At 44.0% G+C, this 21,870-nt stretch overlaps 1 protein-coding gene across 2 annotated transcripts in view; it reads right to left on the bottom strand.

The window, feature by feature from the left end:
* ME3 (malic enzyme 3) overlaps positions 1-21,870 on the bottom strand; it is a 117,975-nt gene that overhangs the window by 3,026 nt on the left and 93,079 nt on the right. For both annotated transcript variants that reach the window (XM_077174013.1, XM_054654637.2), the window contains exons 7-10: positions 13,637-13,746; positions 2,392-2,489; positions 1,124-1,237; positions 353-458 (exon numbers count right to left, since the gene is read on the bottom strand). In XM_077174013.1, coding sequence (XP_077030128.1) covers positions 353-458; positions 1,124-1,237; positions 2,392-2,489; positions 13,637-13,746 — 428 coding nt within the window. The remainder of the gene's footprint in view (positions 1-352; positions 459-1,123; positions 1,238-2,391; positions 2,490-13,636; positions 13,747-21,870) is intronic.

Below are 21,870 nucleotides of genomic sequence, written 5' to 3'. Positions count from 1 at the left end.
CAGCCTGACTGCAGCGCTCTGACTCCCAAAGGCCTTCCTGAGGTGCCTGCTGTCATCCTCATCCTGCCCAGCCTGACAGGGCCAAGTTTGTTGCTTGAGAGCTCCAGATCCTGCCTCCCCCAGCACCTCCCTCTATAGCCCTGTCTAAAAGAATTCCTACAGCTCCAAAAGTGAGGATGCCTGTGCCCCACGGTTAACACAGAAAGGATACGGAGAACTCGACTGACAAAATGGGGGTGAAAAAAAGCTCACTTTGTTTTGACTAGGAGAACAAAAGGAGACTCTGGAGGAAAGACAGAAACTTTCCTAAGAATCGAATTGAGATGAAAAAGTCATATTAAATGAACCATACCTATAACTGCAGTAGGCTTCACTTTTTGCACAACCTCTTCCAGTGAGTCCACACTGGGGTGGTCCTGGGCAAACATTTCTTTCTCGTGGTTCAGGTGGCTCCTGCCCTGTGAGGAAAAAGGAATCAAACTTTGGTCTGTTGGCAAAAGGTGGACACATAAACATAGTAACTCATCTTCAGCTCATTTTGTCTCTCAGCTCTCTACCTCAAGCAGATTCCACATAGCAGGACCTCAGCATCAGCCAGTCAGGCACTGAGCAGTTGGTGTAATGTCACACTGGGCTGGCCTCTGCTCCTCTCACCCACTGAAGCACATGGACTGTGTGGAGGAAGGACCTGGCTCCCATTCACTTGTACATAAAGCACAAGTCTCCTCCAGTCTGAGGAGGGACAGGGGCAGAGGCCCTGGGGACACAGGGAGTGCAGAAGGGGGCTGGGCCAGGCTGGGCCACCAAGCTTGCAGAATTTTTCTCTGATAATGCCCCATATGATGTGCAAGACTGCCAGCACTGCTTGAGGCCATGGCCAGCAGGGTATCCTTCCACTTTAGAGACCCAGCCTGAAGTGCTGCCTTTAGGGCAGCCAGTGCTGCTGGCACACGTGCCACCATGAGACCTCCTCTGAAAGCAGGAGTGTCAGCAATGCTGACACCAATAAAACTGCAGCCTTTACTTCAGGGCTGAGCAGGGTCCAAGGTATCTGCCTGCTCTGGCCTCTCTAGCTGGCAATGGATGGCAGGTGAGTGGAGCTCAGCTCTGGACACAAATTCACCTTCACAATCAGTCCCTTGGAGTCCACCATCCAAATTTTTTTGAGGGCATCTTCTCGTGAAACTCCTTCCTTTTCCATGGCCATGAGGATGAGATGACCTATGCCCATTGCAGCCTGGAACACAGTATATAAACACTTTATTGGGATGTTGTTATCTTTTGGAGGTAGATTTTAAATGAGAGGTGGATTGGATCATCCCCCAGCACTGCAGAAAGCAGGGAGACTTTCTGTTGTACAGTGCCAAGGCATGGGGCTGATTTTAGCTTTGTAGGTGCTGCCATAAATCAAAACCCTCACAATCATTCAGCAGAGCAGGTTGCAGGTGAGGCTGAAGAAGGGGCTGTCTCCATAATTTAAACCAGCTGCTGCAGGGGAGGAAAGGAGGGAAACACTTAAAAAATGCTGGTGGTAATGCCAGTACAGAGGAACTCAAATCCAAGTGAGACTGCTGCATCTGAAATATGGCCATGAGGAAAGTCTTCTCCCATTCCTGCCTGGGAAAGCAGCCCTGGATATTCTGTGTGTTTGTGGTCCTATAGCCATGCCCCTGCTGCCCAGATGGGGACTAACAAGGCAGGAGGGGCTCTGTGCCACAGAGATGGGGACCAGCACAGGCATATCTGGCAGCAGGGGTGGAGAGACAGAGAGCAATCTTTGTCTCAGTGAGGGATAGACAAGTAATAACAGACCTTCCCAAAGTCTCACAGGTGAGTGAGAGCTGAGACAGGTCCTGGACCAACACCTTTAGTCCATGGACCAGGCTTTGGAGGGTTCTTCTTCCTCTCTATTTGAGCAAGGTGCCATACAGGTGACCTGGCTTCTGCCATGGAGCACTATGACTGGCTCCAGACAGAAAGGCTGTGTTCTTACAGTTCTTTGAGTCTGAGTCCTTTGGACTCTGCTGCTAAAGAAATTCTGGTTTACCCTAGACATCAACCCCGAGAACTCAAACCAGCCTCCTTCATATTCCTGCCTCATAAGGAACTTCCCTAAAGGTACTTAGAGCCCCACTGACACACGGGCAGCCTCATAGTATCCACAGAGTCTGCCCAGGACTCGTGGGCCAAAAAATCACTGACAGACCATTGATAACTTTCACACAGCAGCAAGATCCACCTGTAGGGTGCAATCCTGCCCAGTGACAAGGAACCTGCTGCTGTGCTTCATCCTCATGAAGCCAAGCCTTGCAGGAAGTTTCACAGTTGACTTTTCTCTCTTTAAATGTGAAGATGGAGCATATTAAGGTACAAGCTCAGGAATATTCCTACCTCTCCAGCTCCCTGGAAAACAAACTTCTGGTCAGAGAGCTTGTTCTTTGTGATCCTTAAGGCTGCAATGAGGCCAGCGACTGCAACAGATGCTGTGCCTGAAAGAGAGAAACACCATGAGATGGACATCCTGGCAAATGCACTGTCTACCCTGCAGATGTTCTGTCAGAAACCTTGTGGTAGGAATCATTCTCTTAGATTCTGTCACTGAAGGATCAGAGCACCTTCCCTATCCTGAAATATTAGCATTCAAATTCTCCTGCAAGGCTGGAGAACACAAATTTTCCTCCATGTAGAGTCAAAGGGACACCAAATCCTAGAATGTCAGAAGAAGTTAATACATAACTTGCAAGGGTTTAAGACACACCTGACTTCTCTAAGGTCACATAAGACCCCTGTAGCAGAGCAGTGGTTTGAACTTGGGTCCCCTTTCCAAAAAATCCTCTGTGATTATGGAATTACCACCCTCTTCTCCTATTTACCTTCACAGCCCAGCATCACCATTTTGTACTCCTCTAACACCCTGGTACCCTGACTCACAGCCATCACATCCTGCTGCTAAACATTAAGGAGTCATTGAGAACAGGAGTTGGTCCCAGATTAGTGAGGAACAATGCAGCAAATGGAGCAGAGGGCTGCTGTAACAGCCACTGTGATATCTACAGCTTGCCATGCATTAAGGGGGGCAAATGTCCAGACTGAATAACCTGCCTTTACCCCACATAACTCACACATAAATCACATGCAACATTCATCTGATGTCCTGTCCCAGGTGAAGATATATGGTGGAAATAAATAAGGCACAAGCTAATAAGGATTCAGGCACTGGTGCTATCTCAGCTCACCTGGGCAAGCTGGATGCAATGTTAAAGGGGACCTGGGAGTGAAGGTGGAAGTTTGATAACAGAATATGGAAAGTTGGAAGGATCCATCAATATCAATGATATTGATATCCTTATCAATATCATTATGATTATGATATTGACTAATCATAATCCTTTATGATTAGTCAATCATAAAGTTGACTAATATTCTTCCTTAGCATTTGAAAGAATATCAGTTTGGATATGCCCTGATCTATTCCCAGCTTTTCCCTAGAGTTTTGATCTGTTCCCAGCTCTAGTGCTGGTCTCTCCATCCTTATCTTTAGAAGCTTTGTGAGGAATCAGGGAGACTTAATAGTAACAAGTAACGAGTCTTGTGGGGGTGGTCATGGCTGGGGCAGGCAGTGACCACTTTTAGGAAACTACACCTGATTTCAGAAGATTTACAGCATTTCCTATTTTGCTGCCCATGTAATCAGCCAGGTTTTTAAGTAGCCAGTGCTTCACTGAGGTTCCCTGCAGGGTCCTTAGGGCCTGGGGTGCTGCAAGGCATCAGGAACCAGCAGCTCCTGAGCAGACGTGAGCACGAGCAGCGGCACCAGCAGATGGAGCTCCCTCATCTCTGAAGGACCCACAAAACAAATTCAGCTTTACCTGCTCCTTTTCTTTAGTGCAAAAGCCACAGACAAGCTAGGAATCTGCTGGTATATAACTGGGGAATGATTCACACTCTTATAATTTCCTAGCAAGCAGGAAATATAGTGGAAGCACAAGTACTCTGTCAAAGAAGTACTTTTATTGACTTATCTTGTTTAGGGAACCTATATACACTACTCTGACAAAGAAAATCTGTATAGGCCAGACCAGAAGGATTTGTCCATACAATGTGAAACATTTTGTGATTATAACTCAGATGACTTTAGTTCTCCAAAAGCTAATAATCAGCCTCTCTTAAGAGTGATTCTGGTTTAGCAGAGGTGACAGCAGCCACACTTCTGCAACAGATGTGGTGTCCACACTGGCACAGTGGTACAGAATGGCAGCATCACTTCAGAGAGCCACAGACTAGTTTGGGTTGGAAGGGACCTCAAAAACCAACTAGTTCCAACTCCCCTGACACAAGCAGGGATATCTTCCACTAGATCAGGTTGTTCCAAGCCCCATCCAACCTGTCCTTGAACACTTCCAGGGATGAAGCATCCATGACTTCATGAGGTCACTGCAAGCATTCATGCCTTAAACACAAACCAGACTAGACTGATGGTTGATAACTTTGTACACTTCTTTTTTTGCAATGCATCACTTGAGACACTCGCTTCAGCACCAAGGATGAATTCCCTTCATCAGCTCAGAAAAGTTTTTACCATTACATTTCCAGACCCAGACCATCTGAGCTCAGTCAGTTTAAAATGGAGTTGATGGGGAGGGAACCAGCCACTGAGCACCATGTTGCTTCAGTATTAACATGTCACACAGCTGAAGGAAGTGTACAAAGGATTTCCTCTTGCTCCTCCTGCACTACATCTCTGCCTTTTAATGCTCTCTTTAGAGTAGTGTATTTGCCTGGTGAAATTCCACTGGACTGGGAAAATTACAGAGGAAGATAATGAACATCCAGGAAATTTAAAAGAACACTGGATAATTGTCTAGTTTTTAGATTTTGTGTTTTATGGGTGTCACATAACCAGTCCATGCTCATTCTCTGTGTTAGGGTGAGTCTTAATCAGCAGGACTGCTTGGCTTGCCATGACAGATCCTGAGGATGGGACTCTGAACAAACATGTATGATCTGCTTATGCTAAAGCAGCCACCTGAACTGGGTCAAATGAAATACACCCTAGAAGAGTCACTACCACCACATGTTTTTTAGAGAGACAAGGTAACTGGAATACATGTAGGCACTTCTGCTGCAGACATCTAATCTGTGCAGGAAGAGATTCCACTCTGTAAGTCTGAGCTGCAAAGAAATGGGAAGAGACCAGGGTCCCCCAGCTGTCAGCAATGCCAAGCTTGTGACATGCAGTAGAGTATGAACATCTGTGTGTACACTCATACATGTTCACACACTATCTCCAAGGCTTACTTTGCACAGAAATCCCCAAATCCCTGTGTGGGCAGGAATGGGGAACTGATCAAAGTTAAAAAACCAGAAATGAAACCATTAAAGTGTGGTGGTGTAAGTGTCAGGTCATAGCATTAGCAGTGATAGATGCCTGGAAAGTATTGAAAAGACTGAAATGTAACTGGAGAAATATCTTGTTTCTCTTGGTCCTGACCCAGGCAAAACTGCTTTATACCCTTCAATTGTCAGGAAGTCTGATGGGACAAATGCTGGTATTTGCAAACCCATTTAAGTGGGAAATGCTCTTGAGAGATTTCAACAGAGGGAGGTACTTTAGGTACTTTTTAAAGGTGTCACTAGCAGGAATTTGACAAGTGGTGTGTATGGAAAGAAAGGGGGCAGACTCAGTCTGCAGAGCAGAGACCTGTGGGACTGGGTGTGCCATTACTCATCCCCTGCACTTGTACTGCAGCTTTGACTAACAGCAGGGCTCTGTTCAGCTCTGCCACTCCTAATCCTCCTCTCTTGTTCCAATGTGTTTCTAATCCCTCCAGTCTCCCAAACTGCATCTCACCCCCATTACTCAAGTAATAAAGTTACTGTACCTTGGCCTTAGCTCAAAATATTTATTTGATAATTACAATTTCTGAGCACAGAACAACGGAGTATCTCTGTGGAGAAGGGTTCACAGCTGGTTCATGTAAAGAACTGGCTAATCATTATGCTTCAGTTCTAAAAGAATCACAAAGTCAGGCTGGGGCAGGGAACTCCTCAGCATGGCAAGAAAAAACCAGCCATCCTTCAACACATTGGTCTATCTGTTTTCCAAAGAGAATGAGTGCTGCTATTGCAGATAACTCCTTCCCTAAGTAATTAGTAAGAGCCAGATTGGCTGGTCTGTATCTGAGGTGAGATATGGAGGGATAGAGAGAGAAGAAAGGAAAGTTCTTGCAAACCATCCTGTCTGTCCAAGACTTAAAGTGAGTGTTAAACTTGATATCACAAAATAGCAGGCAAACCTTGGGACCTCTCTGGGAAGTCCACAGCAACAGAACGAGTATAAAAAAGAGCTATTTAGAACTAAGGCACAGTCAGGAACATGGCCATCTCTGCAGGAATCAATTTCTGACACTCAGGCACATCCAGAATATTGTAAAACAATAAGGAAAACCCTGTGGGGTTAGATGTTACACTTGTACTACTGCAAGTGAGAACAAGCCCCAGTAGATGTCAGTGGAGATACACTGGAGCATAAGCTGAGAAAGGATCTGCTTCCCAGCATCGCATGGGAAAGGCTGCAGCAGAGAGGATCCCATTCCTGGGGACCTGGCCCTTCCTCAGAGTGGGCAGGGGGCAGAGGGGAGAGCAGCTCTGCACGTGGAGTGACAGGAAGCACTGCACGAGTCTCTGGGGAAAGCGCGGCCCAGTGCCGAGGACAAGGCTGTGCCATGGCTGCCAGCAGCCAGTGGCTAAGCAGGGAACATGGGGGAAAGCATGGACCATGGGGGTGCTGGGGGCAGGAGTCCTCTCATGCTGATGGCTGGCACTGCCCTGTCACCTGTCCTGGAGGGCTGACTGAGCTGAGCTGAGCTGAGCATCACCACCATGCTGAGTCCTTCCAATAGCAGCAGCAATGGGAACGTGCAGCCACACCACTGCCTGTTCCTTCACACAACACCTGTGTGATTCCTCCTTCTCCACAGCACACTGGTGGAAAAGATGACCAAATTCAGCCTGATCTTTTATTTTTTACTCTTGACCTGCCTGCTTACACTTTGCCCTGTCAAAACCATGCCAATATGAGGCCCCAGGGAACAGCAAACTCTAGTTTAACAGCTCCAGCAAAGGACAGCCAAAGAAATATATCTAAATTTATGGATGAGGAGGAAGCCTAGGGCTTTTCCAAATCCTGGTTCCCATTAACTCCCTGCAGCAGTTCCACCATTACTGGAAGGCAGAGTGGAGCTTGTCCAGATCCACTCCAAATGCATACTCAAAAGTCAAACACAACAAAGCTGGAGCAGAAAACTGCCACAGTGTTTGCAGCTCAAGGTTTTCCCCTCCATGGCTGTGGGCTAGTGTTACCCTTCCCCCAGAGGGCCTCTGTAAGACATTAAGAAAATAAACTTAGAAATGGTGCAGAGTTAGTCAACAAGAAGAGCACTAAAATGCAAAGCATTGATGCACAAGGATAGATAGAATGTGCTCTCTGAAGCGTGACCCAGAATTGCTGGTGGCATGAAGAAGACCTGTCTGACAATGGAGAAGCCTAATGAGGCCATCTCTAGGTTCCTGCTTTTAATTTTTCCACTGTAAAGTGCTTGAACTGTACTGTGCATAACCTTAATGCTGGGTTCTGACCATGGCAGCGGTGCCCTCCCTCCTGCCTGTAGGGTGCCAGCCTGCACCCCCTGTGCCCATGCAGGCTGAGCCCCCTCGTGTGCCCACATGGGCAGAGGCTGTCAGGCAGCTGCCTGCACTCTGCAAGAAACCATCCCCATCCCCATCACAGCACTGGGCACTGCTGCACACCAACAAGCTGAACCAGGTCAGAGCACAGCCCTTTCTTCTGTTCCTTTTGCCTCCTTAGCCTGGACTTAAAAGATGACAGACAGCTTAACACAGAGGTGACCTGGGCTGTCTTCACTGCAGAGGAGGACTTGGCAGTGGCATCCAGTGAATGAGATAAACAGCAAACAAGAAAAGCAGGAGAAGAAATGGAAACGAATGCCACAATTCCCAAATATGACAGAAGATAAGGGCCTGATTTTTACAGTGCTGCACAGATAAGCCCATGAAACTGAGACCTATTTACAGCCCGGAGTCCACACTGTCCTGACCTGCCTTGTGAAGCAGTCAGTGTGTGAATTCAACACAAACCCAGGAGCTGGCCCTTCCAGCCTCTTCTGCTGCAGAGCACAGCAGGTCCAGAGGGACTGTTAATAGTGCACCTCTGCAGGACTGAGAACACCTCCACATCTATCTCCAGGCTGGGTAAATCCCCAGGGAAAGCATGCTGCTCAGGAGCTGCCTGGCAAGACATTGCCTGCTTTGTTCCACAGCACGGTCCCGTCCCGCACTCCCTTCCTATTGTGCTTCCCCCTCCTTAGCTTCCTGTGATAATTACCCATGCATTTGCCACGCCAGCTGAAACAACAAAGTAAGATACTGTACCATTTTAATCTGCTGAAATTAGTTACTGCTGAGCCAAGAACTCTCACTTTGCCTGCTTCTCACAGCACATGGAAACGTGCCTGTGAAACAGGCCTCCTTTGCACATGATTGATTTCCAGCTTGCCCAAGTGTTTGAAGCCGCTCAGATTTGTGACACTGGAGTCAGCCTGTTCCCAGCCTCAGCTGAGATCTGGAGCACTGTTGCTTCAGGCCAGGCACTGCTTCCTGAAGTGTCTTGGGAAGGTTATGGAGAGGTTATCTGCTAGGATAATGAGAAAAGGTGGTTGGTGGGTCAAGAGATATTTTCAGGATCATCAGCAGTCACACATCCTACAACCAAGGGGAATCATTGCTGTAATGACTTGGAAAAGACTCAGAGGTGTTCTGTGAAAGGGGGGACCATGAGCATTGCCTGCAGGCTACTTTAGATAACAGGCTTTATGCTTTTGTGCACTGTTCTCTTTGCCCTGCCTGTACGTGTGAAAAACTTTTGAATTACATGATCCGACACAATTAATTAAATAACACATTAAAGATTTCTTCATTTTTTCTGGAATTCTGACTAAAGTTGCAGAACTACTTCTGCTGTTCAGTATTGAGCAAACATCTCAAGAGGCAACTAAGTTGGTCACATGATTTGCCTTGGGAGATCCATACTGTTCTCATTTACCTTCATGTTCCTGGGTGCACTTCCAGAAGACTTGCTTAGTCATCCCCAGACACTGTGGTTAGGCTAGCTGGGCTAAAATTCCTTGGATCTTTCTTTTTGCCTTTCTTGAAGATAGGTGTGATATTTGTCTTTTTTTAGGAATCTCCTCAATTACCATAACTTTTCAAAGAGTGACTTTGTAATGCTGTTGGCCACATGCCTAAGATGAATCCTTAGATGCCTCTCATCAGGTCTCATGGACTTTGTCTCTTGAACAATCCCTGTTAAATAGGCAGAAGTCCATGGAGATACTGTAAATTTGCATGCCTGAAGTTCTCATCATGGAAATAGAACTCTGGATGTTTTCCTTGATCTGCATGAGGCCTTTGACATAATCTCCCAAAACATCCTTGTAGCCAAACTGGAGAGGTACAGACTGAACAAGTGGGTGAAAAAGTGGCTGGGCTGGTAGGCTCAAAGGTTTGTGTTCAATGGTACAGAGAGGCCAATGCTGTTTAAGTTCTCATAACAATCTGGATTATAAAACAGAGTGCATGTCCATAAAGTTCATGGATGATTACAAGTTGGAGATAGTGATTGACACAGTGGTGGTATGACAGTCACTCACAGGGATATCAGCAGGCTGGAGAAATGGGGTCAGGGAAACCTTGTGCGGGTCAGCAAAGGCAAATGTTAAGTCCTAAAGCTTTGCAGAAGAAAATTTTGGGGTCACGGTGGCCAGCAAGTGGAAGATGAGCCAGCAATAAGCCCTTGTGACAGAGAAGACCAACAGGCTGCTGGACTGTGTCAACAGTAGGTCAAAAAAAGTGATAATTTTTTCTATTTCAGTACTTTTGAGGTCATCCCTAGACAAGCACGTCCCATTTGGGGCTTTCAGCACAATGACAAACTGGAGCAAATCCAGAGGGACAAAAATATGACAAAAGGGTATACAAAAAGGACTGAGGAGCTTGGGTTTGAAAGGGCTGGAGAAGACTAAGAGGATATCTAATTTCTGTTTACAAGCACTGGTTGGAGTGTTTGTAAAGAGGCCAGATTCTTCTCAGAGCTGTACAAAAAAAACCGATGAGGGGCAATGAACACAAATTGCATGTTACAAAATTCCAATTAGATATTAAGGAAAAAAATGCACTAGGAAGATGAGAAAACCCATTCTTGTATATACTGCAAAGTATTTGGCTGGACAAGGCTCTGAGGAACCTGAAATAATATAAAACTTGGATCTAAGTTTGAAATCACCCTTTATTTGAGTGAGGACTAGCTGATGTCCAGAGGTACCTTCCAAACTAATGCCTTCAATGGCTTTATGTCATTTCTTGTATGAAGCAGGAAACCAGAGATTCAAGGATTCACCAGACTTGACAACTTTGTAAGACTGTTAAGTTGTCTACTTTCTGTTTAACACTGTGAACAATTACGTGGAGCAAGGTTAGAGGAGGAAGAGAAAGAGCAGGAGCTAAAGCCTTCTCATGTACCTCTTATCTTATGTGCTTCAGAGCCTGCCCTTGTACTTTACTGCGAAAAAGGAAGAAGTGACAATCAATTTTCTGCCTCAGAGCTGTAATTGAAGCTGTTGCCCCTTGCATGAACCCAGACAGAGCTGGGAAAGGACTGATGTCATCACCCCCTTAGAGGAAGGAGAAGCTCTCCCGCAATGGGAGCTCCCACACACGGGCACTGTGAGCCAGCTCCTGCCTAGATCCCAGGCTGATGGCTTTCAGAATGAGCAATCACCTTGTCCCAGTTGGTGGTACCTGGCAGGCATGCCACTCAGCATCAGCAGGCTGGCTCCAACTGGAAGGGGTCTGAGTCACCTGCATTCTCTGGGGTTAGGATGGATTTGGAAATACAGTAATTTGTAGGACAAAAAAAAAAAAAAAAGAAAAAAATGTAGGTATTCATATTTTAAACTGTTTTTCATTTTGTGTAGGCCCTGGGGCAGCAACAGGGATGCCTAAAGGATCTTAAGGGAAGCAATTTATGCCTTTTTCCTCTCATCTCATCTGGATGTGTATGTGTAGGCACACTGCATCCAGAGTGCCACTAACCAATGGTCAATGAGTTTAATTATTATAGCTCAGGCCTCATCTACCTTGCACTGCTTGTGCCTAAGATGTGTTTTTAATTCAACATACTTAAAACATTGCCAGCTCAGAAGTTGGAATAATTCAAGCTTCAGAAGGTCTGTTCCTGTCTTGCTTGAGTAAAATTAATCAGGCCTGCATTAAGAAGGTTTTGTATAATTCTCATTAATCATTTAAACAACACTTACATTGATGTCTAACACTTTTTAAAGTAGGTGAGTTATGAAAGATCATCATGTTAGAAAAGAGAGAGTCTAAGGTAAACCCAAAGAACAGGAGGGTGTAAGTGAGAAAATGCCACTTCCTACCTTTTTCATATCATCTGAGGATATAGAGGGATATATTAAGAGTGGGTAAATCAGACTACTATCCCTGATTCAACTCTTTTATCTCTGACATGACTCCAAGACAGAGTTAACTGAGTAGATCCGCATTACTTCAGCATTCCAAAGGTCCTCAAAACTGATTTCTGACTACAACCCTAGCTTGGATTTCCCTTTTCTTTCTGACAGCTCCATAAAACAGCCTAAACAGGTGCTTGCTTCCTTTGACTCATTGCTTGTGCAAAAGCTCAGCAGGATTTCTTTATTATCTACTACTGAGAAACCAGTGCCAGCAAAATGCTTTATTTGATAATATAACCATGTTTTACTACAAAGAGGTAAAATCCTACTCTTTCAAAAGGCAGGACTTCAAAGAATTTTCAGGGGCCTTGACATCTCCTATGCACTGTGACATGCATCTAACTGGGGAGAATCAGATAAGGTCCATTTTATGACAATACTGTTTTACAGCATCCTCCTGGATGTGGTTTGCTGCTCTGGGGCAGTCGTTACCAGGAACTGTCTGAGGTATTCAGCTATGACCTATGGCCAAAAGAAAACAATAAAAAATAGTCTGCTGATTCCCACTCAGAATATGCAGTTTAGCTTTAATATTCTCTTTTTCTTCTGTTATTGAAGAAACCTTTCAAACTCACCAAGAAACCTTTGCCACTCACTCCAGTTCTGCCAAGAAAACCTACATCCAGGCCCGTGATGTGGGATTTGCCACATCACCTGGCCTCTTTTTGACTGCTGAGTCCCCTTCCACTTTCAGAGAGAGCAACTAATCCAAAAGAAAACTGTACAACATTGGCTTCTTATTATGGCCTTCATGTGCCCATCTTCATAAAAGCCTGAGTGCTTGGTTCTCCCATTTCAATACTTCAATTCAAAAATGTGTCTCCTGGGTTTTCTTTTCCTGTGCTTCTCTCTGCACTGGAAGTTTTGGGGGGGTGGCAAGAACACCTGATGAGTCTCCTTGTACAGGAGTATCCATGTGCCATTCCCTGAAATGCCTTTAGCTTGTGTGCTTCTAAACCCTCTTCATAAAAATGTCTTTGAGCAGGTCCATGCATCCCACTACACCAAGCACATTTCCCCAAACCAGGATCGTACTCCTTGTGTCAGATAGGGAGAAGCTGCTATACACATTGCCAAATATTGTCAGATAAGCAGCAGATGCAGAAACAGCACTGGAAAGTTTGCTCACAAAAGAACCAGGATTGTGTGAAAAATAACACTGATGTTTCTTTCAGTCTCTTTCAAGTACAAGTGAGGATGAGCCCAACTGACTGCAAATAATTAAATCAAACATTGGAAATTTCTGCATGTTTCAAGCAGGACTAGACAAAAGAAAAGATGAAGGGACTCAAAAGAGTCAAAAGAGGAGAATTAGATGTAGACACTTGGGAAGATCCTCTCCCTGTCAAATGGGCAAACAGTCCTTCCAAAGGTTTAAAGCAAAGTCAGCATCAGACCAGGATGCAGAGTGCATCCCTGTGGGCATTGAGCAATCCTGCTGACTGCTGAGCCTCTCAGGGCCTGGGGACTTGTTTGCTATAACCCCAGCTTTGCTGCTGTCACTTCTCTGTGACACTGGAAGAGTTATGTTAACCGCGCTAGGGGAGAACAGATCTGTTCTCAGATTACTGCAGAGTTAGCATCCACAGAGAGGAAAGAAGCTGGTTTACCTTTATTTTTGTGCATGTAGTAAAGAGTATAACAATAGAGGGAAAATGCCAGGATCAGCTAATCACCACCTGGCTCATGAAAATGGAAAGCCTTGCATAACTGTTAAAACATCATCATTGTTTTAGCTAAATTATAGAAAATTAATGGAACTCTCTAAGTTACCTGCATAGTATAAAGCATATGATCAATTTTCTCCCTTGAATGTTTCTTCAATGAACAGCTAAATTCCTAAAAACAATGGACACTCACTTTTCAACTCAGATGGCTGAGCTTTTGTTTATATTTTTAAATGCTTCTGTATAAACTCTAAAATTTGTCAGACATCTGACTACTGTATAATAAACAGTCTTGTGATATTAACCACCACTTCTCATGACAAGGTGAAGTTTAAATTTGATTTTCCTAGCAGTACTTACCCTGAATATCATCATTGAATGTACAGTATCTGTTGCGGTATTTATTGAGGAGACGAAAAGCATTAGCATTGGCAAAATCTTCAAACTGGATCAGACAATTCATGCCATACCTGCAAGTTAAAGGGCAATTTAAAATGGATAAATATATTTATACAACAGAGGACAAGATACACACCTATAACCAAGGCAATGTAGCTAGACACTGTAGTGCAGAAATAAAAGTTATCATGACAGAAATGCAGCACAGTAACAGCAAACAGGATCACACCCCATCCCAAGGTCCACACACTGAGAAATGTGGAGTCACCAGGACACCAGGATTAAAATGCATTCATAATTCAAGGGGCTTCTTGATATGTGCACTTATATACCTATATGTACATGCATCTTTGGACTTTTGGTATGAGAAATGTTCATTTTGTAGAGGAGCTTCTCAAAGCAAAGGAGACACTCTTTGTACTGCAGCTGCCACACTGCATCACAGCAAATCTGACTGCAAAGGGGACACCAGTTAAAGGGACACCACCAGGGGCCCACTTCGACTGTAAGTGGCCAAGAGATGAGAAAAAAATTCTGCTTGTAGGATCCCATGGAGTGAGTGCTTCACAGTGGGACTGGGTGGTTCATGGTGTGATTTCACAGCCACACTTCTGTGCTTTGGAAATGTTTTTGTCCACTGAGTTGTTTAGCAGGAAACCAGCAGGCAATGACAGCTAGTGACCTGTAGAGTGAAAAGCCAGGAAATAATTGCAAACTTTCCATAATTGTCCAATAATTTCCAGCAATTTCAAGGAGAAGTGTGCAGTTTATAAATTGGGTAATATTCAGACTGGTCCGTATGTATACACATTCAGCAGTTTGTATGACTCTAGGCTGCATTAAAGCTTTGCAAATAAAATCTAAAAGGGCCATAATTACTCATTTCTCACACATAAATGTGATAGAGCAGTGAGAGAAACTCAGGGAATGAGTAATGCAACTATTAGTAACCTCTGGGCTGCAGGCAGGTGAAGGGGCTCTAAATAGCTGCACTTTGTTAGACATAGCATCACCTTACCTATCTTCTATTCAGACTTTCCTCCTTTGCCACTGAAATCTGAGGTAGAACACCCATGCTTTAGTGTAGAAACAGATAAAACATACTTCTTTTGAGAACTGAGGCTTCTGTTGTGAAAAGGCCTTTTCATGGCACTCACAGTGTGGGCAGTCAGGCTCTTGTAGAAGGGCGTTGATTTTTTAATTATGATTATTTTCCATTTCAATTATATCTGTCAGTAAGGGGACAAGGATAAGCACATGCATTATGCTCCTTTATTTTTCCATCCTGAGAATCTCTCACTTGATAATCCCCTGGTCTCACAAAGGGACAAGTGTTGGCACTAACACTTGCTTCCCATTCTCTGTGTTTGCTTTTAGAAAAGGACCACAATGGGAATAGAGTTTTTAGTAGGGCCTGTAGCAACAAGATGAGGGATAACGGGTTTAACTAAAAGAGGGTAAATTTAAACTAGATGTAAGGAAAATACTTTTTACAGTGAGGGTGGTTGAAGACTGACACAGATTGCTCAGAGAGGTGGTGGATGCCCCATCCCTGGTAACATTCAGGGTAAGCGTAGATGGGGCTCTGAGCAACCTGGTCTGCTTGAAGGTCAGCTTACTAATGGATGTTCCTCTTATTCATCATTTGGATCTGTAAGGAAAACATGGCTAAGAGGGAGGTGACACAGCATCCAGAACATCTGCCAATATCTCACAGCAAATAATTAGCAAATTTTTATGCAATTTCAGTTGCTATAGAAACTATTTATCTAACACCAGTCTTATTTATTGGTATCACCAAGGAAGTAACATTACTGACTTGCTTAACAAAATCAGTGATCACAGCCAGCATTAATGTACATGTGACCAGCTCTGTGAGCTCCTCCCTCACTTCACATTTGTGGTCTGCAGCATGGGACAGTGCACAAGTTACTTCTATTTCCATCTTTGATCTCTTTTTATTAAGCAGAGCACAAAAGAAGAGCGGTAGCCCATAAACACTTCATTTCTCTTTCTGCCCCTCAGTATGTCAGGACAGTGCTGCAGTGCGTGCTCTTCTCACTAAGGTATTTTTTTGAAGATTGTTTCTTTTTCACTGCAATACATCTACTGAGCTTTTTAAATTATGAACTCCATTTTTGAGTTTATGTGAGCCTTTGAATAACGTGAATACTAAAGTTTTTATTCATAAAGACCACAAATTCGTCATGGTAAGACCCAATGACTGGATGCCTTAAATGACAGAACCAAGTATTTTGGATTCACAGCTAAAGATGGGAATCTCAGATCATGATCTCAGTCCTCAAGGGCTACTCACCTTACTGAAGTTTTGAGAGAAATTTAAAAAACTTGTGCTACCCAAAGTCACTGAAATTCAACCCAGCTAGGCAGCTGACTTATTGAGTTGTCTTAGAAATCTACCAGTTGATCTTGCTGCCCTTTTCTAGTGGTACTTTGGTACTGCGTGCTGTGCTCCATCCAAGGGTGACCAGAGCAGGTTAAAGATGAACTTAGGAGTTTGAACAAACCAGCTGCTGGGGCCACGTGCAGTAAGATCTTTGTGAGCATCAACATTATGAGTCAGCTCTACTGTCCCTACTCCACAGCCAGCATCTCAATGTTTGTGTAATTCTTTTCATCCCAAAGGAATTCAGAACTTTCTACAAAGAATGTTTGGGTTGCACCCAAAAGTAAAATGTAGCCAACTTGGGACTGGAGCACAGAAGTCCTTTAATATCAAACAATGCTAAGAAAAGGTCCAGCTCAGGTAAGAAGGTGGAGAATACTTGGTACAGCAAAGGAAAAGGGTGTCCTGAGAGCTGCTACATGTATTGGAATCCAGCCAATAAAATGCAGTGCAGAATGGGATTTCTTTCATTACCTTTACCTAACTAAAAGTTGATTGTGTAATGGCCAGCTGTGTATTGCCCAGCTGGACAATTCTGCCTGCCCTCTCAAACCATGGAGAGAAAGGGCATATCCAGTAGCAACTTCTTTCAACTAGTCTGAGTGAAAAATGGAAGTAGATGACGTCTCTGGAGATGCCTCTTTCTTCAGAGTGTCTAAGAAAGCAGACTAAGATGACCAACCTAAATTTAGATATCTAACTTTAGACATCTAAATTAGGAGAGGTAATCTAATATTATCTAATTATCACAGTTGGGAAGATCTAGTTGGGGGCATCTTAAATATATGTCATGCACCTTAGGTCACTGGCTTATCACCCTTTCATTGCAATACTATGCTGCCCTTCAATGTTTGCAATTTCTTTGGTGATGTCTGCAGAAACCAAGTGGTCCCCTGTCAGCAAGCACAGAAGTACTTGATGAAGTGAATTATACTGGCCAGTTTCCCCCCATCATAGTGTTTTAAAATGAAAACTGATTTTGCAAAATTGTGTTTAATTGGAAACACTGTATTTCCCACTAAGAAACAAAAATTAATTAATTCCTTTGGAGGAATCATTTTTAATGAGGATTTTGTTGAACCTTCTGTTCTGTTTAATATGAGACATCTGATATGAATGCAGTCCCAGTTAGTACTCACATATTTTCTGTCTACAGGTGCAGGATAACTTTTATAGAAAAAGCATTCATAAAGTGAGTATTTGAACAAGGATTTCAGAAGATCCCTTCCAAGCATTTAAATATTCCTTAATTTGAAGCAAGAATTGATGCTGGCCCTACAGAGAGATCTTCAAAACTGCTGTGATAGGAAGAGACTCTTGAGGTCAGCCTGCTTGGCTTGTTGTCAGTTCTCATGGATTCTTCCACTGATCCATGTGACTCATCTCCTAACTTTCAGCTGAGAGCCCTGAAGGAGATTTGGAAGCAGATCAGCAGGTCACATCAGGACTGAATGTTTTCCAGTCCAGGAAAGGCACAGCCAGCTAAGGTTGGCTCTCTCCAGCAATCTCATCCTGACTGTCAATGATTCATCTTCTCCAGAGCATTCTATGATCTTCTTGGCACAGGACACGAGTAGTTAAACAGCCAGGATCTGACTGCCTTTATCTAAAAGGAAAGCTTAAATGTACACTATCAGGATTTGAGACTGACAAGGTACATTGAAACTGAGCAAGTGTCATGGTCCAGTGTGGTTTCTCCCATTTCTCAGTTCTTTATCTCCCTTTCAAAAAAGGGAAAGTTGTATTTTTAATGGTTTTGGGCTCAAAGTGTTGCCATTCCTCTTGAGCACGCTGCAGTTTGCATTTTGTGGGATCTCTGCAGTTCTATGTCTCCTTGTGGAACTGGAGCTTTCCTCTCATGAGTCATTCTTACATCTGTAGGCTGTCAAGAAGGATCCTTGGACGGAGGTGTTTTTGAAAGAATTCAGACATGCTGAAACTTGTAACTGGTTACACTGCAAGAGGCATTATTTAATACTGTCACCATGTCTCCTGTTGGCTGCCAGACCACCACCTGGGGGATCCTGTTCTCTGCCACCTCTGGAATTAATTTACCCATTTTATAGAATTGGAAACAAAAAGATACACTTCGCCAGTTCTTGCTCTTCCAAAAAAATTCACCAGTCTTTCAGGCAAAGATTATATTGCTGTCTCATTAGTTTGCTTATTTAATGGTTTTGTGCCACAAATAATTATGACCCAAATTCTGGCTCTCACATCTTGCAAAAATCTTCCTGTGAAAATAGCCTCACTGGGAAATGCTTTATAGAATGGTCCCATACACTCATTTTAGTCCAATCTCCAGCCTTTGCCTAGCAGATCTTGTACAAACAGTACTTTCAATAAAACAATACACTATTGATTAAAATAATAGTACAAACTGTCACCCTTATGAAGGATGACTCTAAGAGCTAAACACATATAATATAATAAGCCTATTATAAAAATTATCACCTGAAAATTTGTATTAAGAAGTGATCCCTTTTCCTGGGAAACACACAACATCATATTCATGCTTTGTTTATTGCTGTATTGTTGCTCTGGTACTGTTACTATCCACCTAGATCTACATGGCTGTGCCAAGAGAAAAGATGTTCTCAGCAAAGTCTGTATCCCCTGCAGAGAATGATACACATTTCCCTTGGATGACCAGCTGGAACAAGTGGTGGAACAAAAGACCATGAATCCCAGAAAAGAAGCAATGATTACATTGCTTTTAGATTCATTATTCAAGAGACTTCTCAGTTGCCTAAACAATCTCAATATGCAATTTTCTCTTTCATCCTCTTTTGTATGTACCTCTTTGAGTTCATTCAGACTCATTATATGCCGTGAGGTCAGAGAGGGAAAAATTAATGAGGCAGCAGTTACCATTTGAGAAGCATCTGACCAAAACTGCCCAAGTCAGAACTTCAAGGGTGGCTTGAGGACCTGTGCAGTGCCTTTGCTGACCAGTATCAAAAGGGCTTTTTTTTTGATAATGAGGAGGGAATATAATACATTCTTACATGCATGCATGCAAAAAAAAAAAAAAAGGTATTTGCAAGAAGATCCTGTTCCTTTATGGAAAGAATCATAAGAAAGAAGTTCCAGTCCTTGTCTGAATTTAAAATTTTATAGCACTGTTTTCAGCCATTCATGATGCAAGGAATCTGCTTTGAGGAGCTGCAACTCCTTTCCATAGTCTTAGATAAAACCAGACAGAGAAGAAACTAATTGTCCTTGCCCTTGTCATCTTATTGCTGCTTGAAACACCAGCAACCAAATTCTGATTTCCAAGAAAAACTAAGTTATCTGTAAAGAAGCCCATCATCAGAAAAATACCATGCTTGGCAAGTGCTCAGCATTTAAGATTGGGAAAACTAAGTCCACTCAAGCAAGTAAAACAAGGCTAGAACCTGAGTCTCTCTGGTGTCCTGAAGCCAATCTTATCGTTAAATTCTTACAATTCTCTTCTCATCAGACCAGCAGTACTCTGCCATACAATTCCTACAGGCCACAGTTTGGTCAGGCACCTCCTCAGAGGCCAGCTGGGAGCAGCCCTGGGGAGAAGGAGCTGGGGGTATTGCTGGATGGAGAACTGAAAATGCTTCCAGCCCAGAAAGCCAATTGTGTCCTGGGCTGCATCCAAAGCAATGTGGGCAGGAGGGCAAGGGAGGGGATTAGGTCCCTTCTGAGACCCCACCTGGATGCAGCATCCAACTCTGGGGACTCCAACACAAGAAGAATGTGGACCTGTTGGAGTGGGTCCAGAGGAGGCTATGAAGATGATCAAAGGGCTGGAGCATCTCTCCTACTGAAGACAGGCTGAGAGAGCTGGGGTTGTTCAGCCTGGAAGAGAGGAGGCTCCAGGGATACCTTGGAGCCAATACAAACTTAGGAACTCTGGGTCCTGGGTTAAGAAATCCCATGCTAGGGAGCTGCATCACAAACCCAACAGGACCTGGTGCCTGCCTCACCATCATCTTAGCTACAGATCACTTTTAACATTGGGCAGGAGTTTCACTGGGTTTCTGCCAACATAAACATAGGCACCATGCTCTGAGGCACAGAGCCTGCTGTGGATTCAGGGAGTGCTGTGTCAATAAAAGCACCCCTTGAAGCAGAAACGTATCAGGAAATCCCAGAATTGTACATTTTAGAAACTGGGGGATGTGCTAAGGATTTCTGTTCTTAGTCATATGCCAGGGCATCTGCTATGAGCTACTGTTAGAAACAGGATGAGGGGCAAAATGAAATTAAGATAGATTGCCAAATTCTTGGGGAAAAAAGAATCTTGAAAGCTCATAGTCAACTTTCATTATATTTTTTTTAAGGAAAAACCTCCAAACAACTATTTTGCACATCCAATCTCGTGACATTGAAGCACTAAGACCAGCACTAATGGCTGCTTTGAGCATTCTAGTGCTTTTATGCAAAATGACACCATCCTGCTTGTAGTTGGCAAGAGGAAGCACTGCAGCTGGAGCTACAAGGCTTCTCAGGAGCAGGCCAAAAGCAGGAGATGCAACCCTATTAGAGCTGACCCTCAGGTGTAGCCTTGAGCTACCCTCTGGCACACAACAAGGAAGAGAGCCTCCCCTGTACCTTCTGCACAAAGGTTCTCCAGCTGCATGTTACTGAAACTGCTGTGGTTCATCTGGCGTAGGTGGAAAATCCCAGACAAAAGCCCAGAGGAGAGAGCTTTGTGACATCTGTAACTGGGTTACCCCAAAGGATTTGAACTCAGGGTAATAAAAGCCACATTGATCCCTAGCAGCATATCTGGAGCTCAGTCATTCTTCAGTAGCAGAAAATCAAGCTAATGAAACCTAAATATTGTTCCTTGATTTAAAATATCATCCAGCGTCTTAAAGCAGATTACAGATGCTGGCTGATGATCTTACCTCACATCAAACCAGGACAATGGACAGCTGGGGTGGCTCTTCCCACCTCCATCACTCCTCCCTCATGAATGCTGTCAGAGTCCCTCTGGCCATGGTAACTGGGGCAGATGGGCAAGGAGAATATCCACCTTGTATTCCATGAGGGCTGGGTCTGGTCTACACAATGCCCAGGGCACTAGTGATGGTGTGCAGGCCTCCTAACAGACACACAGGTGCTAGGGAGTGACTTTGAGTATTAGCATGTGTGAGGGTTTTTGAAGCCCATCGGTGCCTAGATACTGGTGCCTAGAAAATAAAGTCTAATCTTTCAGGATCAATTAGCCAAGTTAACCAGAGCATGGGAAGAAATAACATGGGGGCATACCTGTACTGGTGATTTTGTTTCTGGAAAGTCCTGGTGAATTTGTGATCCATGACCCTGGAGAACTGCTGAAACAGAGGTGGGTTCTGATTGTTGAAGAGCACATGAGACCTGACTTGGTGTGTTTGTGGGTAAAAGTACTGGGAAGGCATTAGGCAAAGAGAAATCAGTTATGCAACATCTAAAGGGAAAAGAAACTCAGCAGAGGTATCTTTCTTTTCCCATCTGAGAAACTGAACACTTGATCTCCTGATGCCTCCTGTGCTTGCCTTATGGCACAGTAAGCTTGTTCCCTTGGTCACTCTGTTAATGAGCACTGATGGGAAAGAAAAGGGGAGCGAAGTTATGACAGGTTAGTGAGGCTTCTCTGACACGGTTGCTGGTGTGGGGAACTGCATCTCGTAGTCTCTCAGGCTGCACGTTCCACATCTGCCAGCCAGTGACTGAGGCTAGAGCTCTAAATGGAGGCTGGAGTTCTGGGACAGGTCTGCCCCCTTGGAGCATGATGAAAGCTACACAAGCGTTAATTTGATCAGATATT

The sequence above is a fragment of the Agelaius phoeniceus genome, chromosome 2 (genome assembly GCF_051311805.1).
Source record: "Agelaius phoeniceus isolate bAgePho1 chromosome 2, bAgePho1.hap1, whole genome shotgun sequence".
NCBI lineage: Eukaryota > Metazoa > Chordata > Aves > Passeriformes > Icteridae > Agelaius > Agelaius phoeniceus.
The sequence above is the reverse complement of the archived record's forward strand: the minus strand, read 5'-3'. Positions and strand labels throughout refer to the sequence as shown.